Source organism: Prenolepis imparis, unplaced genomic scaffold (genome assembly GCF_030444845.1).
Source record: "Prenolepis imparis isolate NDT839.2.m4 unplaced genomic scaffold, iyPreImpa1.0 SCAF_3, whole genome shotgun sequence".
Lineage (NCBI taxonomy): Eukaryota > Metazoa > Arthropoda > Insecta > Hymenoptera > Formicidae > Prenolepis > Prenolepis imparis.
Genome location: NW_028141161.1, coordinates 5,131,950 through 5,142,086, shown reverse-complemented (window position 1 = coordinate 5,142,086; position 10,137 = coordinate 5,131,950). Strand labels below are relative to the sequence as shown.

General features: G+C 37.4%; 2 protein-coding genes across 2 annotated transcripts; one reads left to right on the top strand and one right to left on the bottom strand.

Moving 5' to 3' along the window:
• Positions 1-4,836: 4,836 nt before the first annotated feature.
• Positions 4,837-6,752, bottom strand: LOC145933912 (uncharacterized). The gene has a single exon (XM_083033956.1). It carries the CDS (start codon positions 6,736-6,738, stop codon positions 4,837-4,839), a length of 1,902 nt encoding a protein of 633 aa, XP_082890082.1. The 5' UTR covers positions 6,739-6,752.
• An 848-nt stretch (positions 6,753-7,600) lies between these two features.
• LOC145934309 (uncharacterized) lies at positions 7,601-8,294 on the top strand. The gene is made up of 2 exons (XM_083034674.1): positions 7,601-7,931; positions 8,079-8,294. The coding sequence occupies exons 1-2, from the start codon at positions 7,845-7,847 to the stop codon at positions 8,292-8,294; spliced, it is 303 nt and encodes a 100-aa protein (XP_082890800.1). The 5' UTR covers positions 7,601-7,844.
• Positions 8,295-10,137: the final 1,843 nt, after the last annotated feature.

Here is a 10,137-nt window from a genome sequence, read left to right as displayed (position 1 = left end):
AAAGTATATTTAATTTTAAATTTATAATTAATAACTTTATATTTTATCAATTTTAACATTTAATAATTTTATTTTATAATAATATTCAATACAATTTTAATTTTAAATAACTGATTTTCTAATTTTAATATACGTATATAATTGAATCTAATGATCATATTTATTTCTATAATAAATTCATCATAGATTTAATTCATCACAGATTTTCTCTCTTTATTTCTACATATATCCGATCGAAGTCTAAGTTTCCACCGAGTTTAGCGATTTCTTTACAGAGATAGCTATAAGGTAAGATATCGCAATCTATGTGACGATTACGCACTGTCGGCATCATAAAGCTCCATTATTCACCTTGTTGATGTTTTCGCGACGTGCGCCGCGAAAAAAACTCCGCAAAAGGAGTCGCCGGTACATACGTCCGGGTATATATCGCGGCGATTCTCGCGCGATACCTGATTAATTATTTATGGAAAAGCGGCGCGTGGGTGCGTGCCTTGTTGTAATAGGTCGATTGCGTGGGTCGAAGTCTCTGTTCGACGAGATGAAATCGCGATTACGCGGTTGCAAACCGAGGCGAGGTATCTCCGCCGCGGCCGCGAGCCATTATTATGCATAAATCTCGGCGATTTTATCATAGTGCAATCTACATTAATTCCTTTTTATGCGTACGTTGCTTTTCGCTTTTAATAACGCGAGCAAACGATCGACAGTGCTTTAAAGAAATTAAAAATGTGATTCGAGACAGGACGTGTTCTGAAGCATCTTAAAATCAATAAATGAGCTTCCTCATTTATTGATGTTACACAGAAAAAAGCAAAAGTTTCAACAGAATCTATTTAAATCTAAACAGTAATAGTTCTAGATCATTGCTTCCAATGATCTAGAACTATTACTGTTTAGATTTAAATAAATTCTGCTGAACTTTTACTTCTTTCCGCTTAATTATTAAAATGTTAATAAACGTAATATTATGTAACATTAAATAAATTATTGCATGTAAAAATGTATACAATATTGAAAGAATAAAAGATTACGAGATGAATCTTGATCTTTGATTAAATTTCGAACCAAGGACAAATTTATCCTATATTTTTAATTAAGTTAAGAAACAGAGGTGTTTCTTATTAAAACTCGCACAACTCGTTTATTTCCATATGATTTTCGTTGCTACGTAAATTTATGCGAAACCTTGCGCGATGACAATCTATGATTGGAGTCATACGTGATGTGCGTTGCACGATCGCTCGCGATGATTCAATGACAGGATACACTGTATTTTTTAATTCGAGCGTGTTAACCGTGATTAAATGTATCAATAGGATCTGATGCAAAAACCGTGGCGCCATCATTCGTTTGCGAGTCTCTATGAATTATTATGCGCATCGCATAATGAATTGTCTTTATATTTTAATTTTCTATATATCTTATATAGCCTTTGACATATGTATATAATACTATTAAATATCAACCGCTAATTAATTGTATGCTGTAATTGAATTCCTACGAAATTTTCATTAAAGATAATTGTCTTAAAAAATAATGTGCATCCTGAGAAAAATTTACAAAATTAATTGCAGATTTTTTTCTAATATCAAATTAATTTTATTTTTCTTCGAAATATATCGTAAAAATATTCACAATTTCTTCTTGTAATATTTTTAACAAAAATTATATAATCATTTAAAATTTATATTGAAAATTTAACATTAAAATAGGAAAAAAATTATCCTTTTAATTTTAATAACATTTTTAGACACTATCATAAAATATGAAGAATCTGTCCGATTAACGATTCGCTAAATATCATCAAGTTCGCTAATCTCACCAATATTGATTATTCCACGTTCTGAATCTAAAGTTAATAAGGTATCAAGTATAATCATTCGATACGTAATCCATAGAAGCAGCCATCAAATACCGGCGCTTTGCTCTTTCAAGCGTGGATATCCACGTAAACAAGGTTAATAACTATAGAGAGCCATGTTATTATATATTTGATATTTGATAGAATTTGATATTTATTTAATCGTCTGTGAATTCGACGCTTATTTGAGCGCCAGGGATATGAAGATTATCTAAGCAGACTATGAGTTGATCGATATCAATAGTTCCTTCTAAAACGTCAGTTAGCAGCCCGATAATTATATTTATAATTGAATTTGCATCATCGTTTGTTAATCCTTGGACGTCTAATTCAGTAGATCTGGGTAGCATTTGAATTAATTGGTAGAGGCAATGATGAGAATAATATATTTATAATGAGTTAGATAAGGATTATCGTGAGATAACATGAAGGGGAACTAGAGGGAGTGAGATATCAATATCCGATACGTCTATTCATTTGGTTTTAAATATGAATTCAAAAGGAAGGTCTGGGGGTACGGAGAATGTCTTCGGGCAAGTATGATGAATGCCTCGTCGACGATGGAGATACGCAGGGTGTTGATGGGAGGTTTGTCGTCGGGCAAGTACGATGGATGCCTCGACAACGACGGGAAGTAGGGGAAAAGGCAGAGAGTTGCTTGTGTGCTTACGGTAAAAGTATGCGTTGCAACTATAGGTGAAATAAGGATTGGACCACGTCCAGAGTGAAATTAATTCCGGAATTCTGTTTAAGAATCCTTATGCGATATCTTTCTCCTGTTATCGATTTTTATTAGGTGAGAAAAGGTAATGAGGAGTTGTCTTCGGGCAAGTATGATGAATGCCTCGTCGACGATGGAGATAAGCAGGGTGTTGATGGGAGGTTTGTCGTCGGGCAAGTACGATGGATGCCTCGACAACGACGGGAAGTTGGGGAAATGGTAATGAGTCGTCTGGACCTACGAAAGGTACGTCCAACGGCTAGAGGTAAAATGCGGGTTTGGACGACGTCCGAGTGATACCAGGAGTATGGTTTCTACGTTAATGTTGCTAAATTCTGATATTGATACCTTGAATAATTATGAAAAGGTAGTTGGATTCTGATTTGATAAATACTGATTGACAACGGGAAACTGTTAGCTGCATGCAATGCTTAACAGTGGATTTCGTTTATTTGTTTTAGGAGAAGGTAGTGATTGAAAGAGAATTGTCAGTCTAGCGTAACTTAGAATTAAAATTGGCGTGTTAAATAGTCTGGGTAATTATAAGTACTTACCTTGTGATAGACTGTGAACTTCAGGCAGTGGATCGTAATACGCTCGTTCGCCTTTTTCCCTTCTCTAGGACCTCGGTCGCGGGATGTTTGGCAAAATCAACGTATTCGAGTTTTGAAGCACAAGAGTTCTTTATTTAACTTTTACTTTATAATTCTATGCGCAACTAACAAATTGGGTATGTCTACGCAGTTGACGGCAAACGCGTGACTTTATACAGAGTATCGTAAGGCTACAGAAATTATGTACTGTAGAGCTACGGTGGGATCTCGATAATGAGATGCCGTAGAGTTACGGTGAGATGCTAATGATGGTATGCCGCAATGAAGTTAAGAATTAAGGGTTTATATACCCATCAAATAGAGAAAAATCTGAGTGTCGTGTGCAATTCCCTTTTGGTGGGGATTTCTAAGAAAGACGTTTTCTTGGAATATGTCACAATAAATTGTACTAAGAGGTCACGATACGGTGACCCGCAGGAGCGAACGTTCTAGGTGTCAACTATCAATTTACGAGTTTTAGATAATCTGGACCGGATATCGAAGTTAGGCGGTGAGCTTGAGATGAGGAGCGACGATTCCAAGAAGTGTCTAATTTATTATTCTTTTGTGGTTTGAACGCTAGCATCCGATAACGCGAGGGAGATAACGGACGGAAGCGGCTTGTCACCTACGATCGGCACTTAATTACTTGCTGATTGTGAGCTGATTTTAGAGGGGTCTGCGCATAGATACATGTTAAAGTTTCTTGTAGTTCGCCAAATATTCATTTGTACGTTTATGGAATCATTTCTTATATAATTTATTTTATGTTATTAATTGGAATTCTTAATGATTGATAATTTATAATAAAACTTGAGTTTAATGCAATAGGGTAAGATTAAGTTATTTCTAAATTATAGAATTATGATTCCATAACGTAATATCGAGACTTTCTTGTTCTCGTTTGACTTAATTCTGTAATAAAATATTCTCTTTAATTATATCCACTTGGGCCTTATTTATAAGTCTCTTCATTTAATAATTTACTCAATAAATCTTAATAATCTTGGGTTCGTTATCGAAATCATTTAATGATTGAAATAAGGCTTCGTAAATATAATTGCGGATGAAATCTTAAAATATTAAGTGTTTGAACACTTTTAGTAATTCATCGAATGCTTGTCGCAGGCTTGTCGTTACAATGCATCGCAAGATAAGGATTGGAACCTTCCTCATAATAATTCTGTCAGTGATTAAAATACTTCTAAAACTCATTACTATAAGTCTTAAATTGTTAAGTAAAGTTCGACAAGTTATTATGTTTCTGATTCCATAAATAATATTATTATATTGTTTAATTAATATTGAATATTCATATATAGGTGGGTTAGTCATGATTAAAATATATTCTTATTGCTAAGGGTTAATTTCATTTAATAATAACTGGTTAGTTGAAGTATACGCTCAGGGGTCTCGGATGACGTTTGATTGGTCGGATCGCTAGTTCCTGGTAGCGGCTAGTTAGAACTAGATAACTGGAGACCCTAGATTTGGTATGGTTAGTAATTAATAATATAAATGCTTGATTTTAGTCTAAACAATTATATGTAAAGAGGAAAATCATTAATTATCCTTAAATTTTAAGTATTGGCGCAGGAAAAACAGTAGCGCGCAAAAGTATGGTTTCGCGAAAATGACGGGACGTTACACCTCCCCCCTTATTTAAGAACAAATTGCGATGTATTCGAAGGAATTTGTTCGAGATCTTTTAAACGATCTCTTAAATTCTGATATGAATTAATATCAGAAACATTATTAGTAGTTGCTGATTCGATGTTGGATGAGGCATTATCATTTGGTCTTGAAAACCCATTAATGATTACGGTAGGTTCCCTGGAGAGGTCTTCAGGAGCAGAAGGTGACGGTGGTCCCTTGGCTGGTTTTTTATTATCGGTCTTATCGACAGGTCCTCGTGCGAGATGAAGTAGTAGATGAGTGAGAGAGCTCCAAATGGCTCCAGCCAAATGCATGCTCCATCCATAGGCGGAATGTAAGGCATAACCGTGAATAGCTGTATCGACGAAGACTTTTATGATGCGAATAATTATTAGAATGCCAAGGATTCCAGCGGTTGCGGATCCGAATGAAATAAATCCGGTCCATACTCGTGAGGCGGCACTCTCGGCAATTTTATTGAGAGAGGCTTCGTCCAATAAATTATACATGGAGACAGCGTCGGAGTTAATGGAGTATCCCGTAATTCCTCTTGCAATTGTATTTAGAAGAGCGGGTTTCTCTGCGGGGAACATAATGTGATCCCTCAGTTTTTCTATATCTTCTTCGGAGTATATTCCGCTGACAGCGAGGGCTCCTGGCGTCAAATAATCCCAGGTTAATGTCGTCATTGGTTTTAATTGTTGCGGAGGTAACTGTCTGATTTGAGGTTCAGGTGTAAATTGAACCCATGTATCCTCGATACGGTACATAGTTGGTAATTCAAAACTGCATTCCCTTTGATTTCCATATTTAGAAATTATCCGGGATTTCGGGGTGAGAAACAAGGAAGTGTTGCGGGTGGTTACAGGTAATTCCGTGTAACATTCCTTTGTTTTCCTTACTACAACATCTACAGGTATGCATTTGACGATGTGCGTGATTTCCCCGGTTGTAACTGCCATATAGCCGGGTCCTTTCATAAGGCGATATGCGAATTCATCTGGTTGAAGAGTAGCGAAAGACAGGGCGTTGGTGATTACCTGTCTTTCTAATTCGCATTTTTGTTGCATAACATTATAATATAATGAAGTCATTTGTTGTCGGATGTGTTTTTCCACATACACGAATTTAGAATTCATATATGTGAATATATCCAGGTTGTCCACGGGGATGATACCTCGGCTGGCGAAGGTATCGCCTTGCTTTGTCTCTAGGATAAAGAGCTTAGGGTGCTCTGTGCGAAATAAAGTGTATCCGCACAAGGGTTGTTCTTTTGTCTTCGTAAGTGCGAACGTGACGTCCTGCGTAGTCAGACTATAAATAATTGGAGAAAGAGGGTTAGTTGAATTATCTGTAATTTTAGTTGCTAAACCCTCATAAAGAACGTCATATTGATGGAAATTGCAAGCAGATGTTGGCAAGGATTTCCAATACGAGTATCCGTTTTCGGAATCGATGCAAAATCCTTCGCTCAAGAGACAAATGGTTCCGGATTTTAATATTATTTTTCCGGAGTTTAATTGTACGGGAACGTGCGATGTCCTCAAGGAGATCTTGACGACGGCTTGAACAACGACGTTGTCCCAGGTTCCGTAAGGGTCGGAGTACTGAGTGCCTTTGCAGGTTCCGTCGTTATTAGTGCGTCCGGCTAAGGTGAGACTATGATAAGTAGTCTGATTAGCTCTTAGTCCGTGAATGATATTGCTATCTCCGAGAGAGAATGTTCCATCTTGGAATGCCCTTCGGCACACTGTATATCCGGTTTCGTGGATATAATCTGCCTTTCCGTTATGGACTATGGAGACATGCGAGTGCATTCCGCAGTGGTAAATTGTCCGTGATATTTCCACCTTGCACTGGATGACTTCTGCATGATTGTAGTCCGAGAGTTGTAAGAGTTGCATGTAGACGTCAGTCGAATTGGGTTTCCGGATATCAAGATTGCATTCTCCAACATCGAGCAACGATACCGAAGTAATATTCAGGTGTTGTCCGCCACAATCGAATCCAATAAGAGCGTGAATCGGATTAACGAGAACGAGAATCGCGAAGTACGACAACATGTCTGTAATAATGCATAGTGAAGTATATATATATAGATATTCTTAATCTAATTGTTCGTGTATGTGATATTGCTTTAAAATTATGGTTATATGTGTATGTTTGTATTCCTATAGCTTTGTAATCAAGTAGGATATATATATATGTGATTATTATTGAATATATATATATTCTTATTCTAATTATACGTAAATATATATATATTGTTTTATTATTATTATTTTTTTGTGTGCTTTTTGGGTTTTTTTTTCTTTATATATATATCTATATATATATATAGTATATGAGGTATCCTTTTGTCACCGAGTAAAGTATGGAATTATAATAGATTATATGCACGTTTTATTCTAAAATTATGAATATGTAAATTATTTTTTTTCTTTTTTTTTTATATATATATGCTATATGTCTTATAACTTTATTTTGCAACTGAGTAAGATATAAGAATTGTACTTGGGTATATATGTACGTTCTATACTTAAGATATATATATTTCATTAAAATTACTTTAATTAGGTCAGTTAGAACCAATGCGTAGATGTTAATTATTTAGGGTGAAGCTTATCGTAGCGAGGAATATATACTATATTAACTTACATAGATGCTTAATGATAAATAAAAATTCTCTTCTCTCTTTTTGTTATTATTTTTTTCGAGGACGCTTGCGTATTTTGCTAGTTCTCTGAATCAGGCCGCCAAGCTGCGAGGGTCTGATATTGCATCCATATGTGTAGTTTTTCGCTGGGAAAGGTTGTGTTTTAACGTCTTTGGTAAGTTAGAAAGGGCGTGTCAAGTCGTAAACATATCATAGGTAGAAGTGTATGTGAGTAGAGGGGGAATGGGAGGAAAAAGAAAATGGTTTTCCACGTGCAGGTCAACGAAGAAGAATCGCACAGTCGCACTTTAGTTTTGCAGTGGTAAGAGTGTTGTGAGAAAAGAAAAATTTATAATGGAAATTGAAGTCCCGTATTCGAAAACGAGGGTGGTGATCAGGCGATTACCGATAATTCTGGTGATGGAGTTTGATAAGGAGAACGTAAGTAGTTATTCATGAATGTGTATGAGTCTGTTTTATTATTAATGCTATTACCTCTGATATTAATGATATTTGATATTTGCTTAATAATTTGGAACGGGGCGATCGAGATAGGGAAATATAATAATTAAGGGTTTTCTTTCTCAGCCCAACGTTATTCTTTCTGTGTATCAATACACGAAGAAGGATCGCGAAGATCGGCGAGTGAGAGCCGAAGAGAGACGGCGCTGGGAGGCTTTCCTGGAGGAGGAAGGGGATGATATTTTCTCCCTGAATAAATTATTTGAGGAATGGAGCGAGGAGGAGAGATTGTTCAGAGAGAGATTTCTGATCACCGATGAGATGCTCAGTAAGTTCTTTTAAATTTTTTTTTATGACGCGGTTTGTTAATATATCTATATATATAAGTGCCGTCCGTCTGTCTGTCTGTATGTACGCGAACTCCTTCCACATTTGTGGACCGATTTTTGTGAAACAAGTACCAAAATGTTGCAAATTTTTCGGGGGTGGCTGCTGTGGGGTTTATTTTCATTTTTAAAAAAATTTTTTTTTTCTCAAAGAGGAGGGTATGTTTTCCTGAAAATAATTTTTTTACAGATTTTTACGCCATTTACGCCAATGTGTTTAGGGTGTTCCAAAACATTGTATGTGGGTGGTTGCGTGGGTTTTGCCCACCCGCGCAACCACCCAAAAAACCAACCAACGCACTTATATATTTGTTCACCGATTTTCAATAAATTCGTAAAAAAATTCAGCAAATTTTTCGGTGATGGCTACTATATGTGATTTTTTTAACCCACCCCCGCAACCACCCACGCACCCACCTACGCACTCATACATTTGTTAACCGATTTTCAATAAATTGGTTCCAAAATTTCGCTAATTATTCGGGGATGGCTACTATATGTGATTTTTTTTGTTTTACACCTTCACCCACGCACCCACCCAAGCAATCACATATAATAGTCATCCCCGAATAATTTTCGAAATTTTGGTACCAATTTCGTAAAATCGGTTAACAAATTTATGAATGCGTGGGTGGGTGTGTGGGTGGTTGCGTGGGTTAGCAAAACTTAAAAAATTAAAAATTTGAAAATTTTAATACCAATTTCGAATCGTTCACCAATTTGGTGAAAACTGCGTGTGGGACAAGCTTCCGGAACATATAAAGGCGGATTTGGAGGTTCAAACTTATCGCCGCTGTTTCGAACATTACAATCGACCGTGGCAGCAGACCGTCCAGCGCCGATGATAAAGGATTGCAGCGAATGTCAACGAAAATAGGTAGAGGCCTATTAAATCTCGCGATAAACGCACTTCCGATCGAATTCCATATCCCCGGCTATCAGTTTTGCGGTCCGGGCACGCGACTACAAAAGCGATTAGCCAGAGGCGATCGAGGTATCAACCCATTGGACGCAGCGTGCCGTGAACACGATATAGCGTACTCTCGAAGCAACGATCTCATCGAGAGACACGCGGCAGATAGGATACTCGCCAAGGAAGCGCAAACTCGCATCGTTGCGAGAGATTCGACTCTCGGTGAGAGAGCCGCCGCCACAGCTGTCTGGGCAGCGATGAAAGCCAAGACGAAGTTCGGTATGGGCCTGAAGACGACAAAGACGAAGACGAAGAAAAAGATGGCGAAGAAGCGAATACTTCCGGTAGCGAAACGTGGGGGTGTATTGCCGATTCTACCAATGTTGGGCGCGCTCGAATCTCTGGTCGGTGGAGCGGCTGGTGTAGCAAAGATGGTGAACGACGGAAAAGCCGCACAACGTCAGTTGCAAGAGATGCTACGTCACAATCGCGCCATGGAAGGTCACGGATTGTATCTCGCTCCATACAAACACGGACGAGGAGTTTCAACGAGAAAAAAGGGGGGAAAAAAACGTCAAAGAGACGCTAAAAATGCCACAGGGCGTAACTACCAACATACAATTGCTACAACTGGCAAAACGTATGCACATTCCGTATTTTAGAGGTGTTTTCATGCGTGATTCATTACCGATCGGTGGTATATATCGAAACGAGAGCGGTATCGTAAATTTGGATAACGCTAAAGGATCGGGTACTCATTGGGTAGCGTATGCAAAGAGGGGGGATCGCGCTATATATTTACATTTTCGGCAATCTTCGACCGCCGAATGAATTGGTGCGATATTTAAATGTGACAAAGATACAATACAATTACACACCTGTTCAA

Coding starts and splice junctions, on each gene's coding strand:
- LOC145933912 (XM_083033956.1), bottom strand. CDS start 6,738: ATGCAACTCTTACAACTCTCGGACTACAATCATGCAGAAGTCATCCAG.
- LOC145934309 (XM_083034674.1), top strand. CDS start 7,845: ATGGAAATTGAAGTCCCGTATTCGAAAACGAGGGTGGTGATCAGGCGA. Junction 7,932..8,078: donor TGGAGTTTGATAAGGAGAAC/GTAAGTAGTTAT, acceptor TTTCTTTCTCAG/CCCAACGTTATTCTTTCTGT.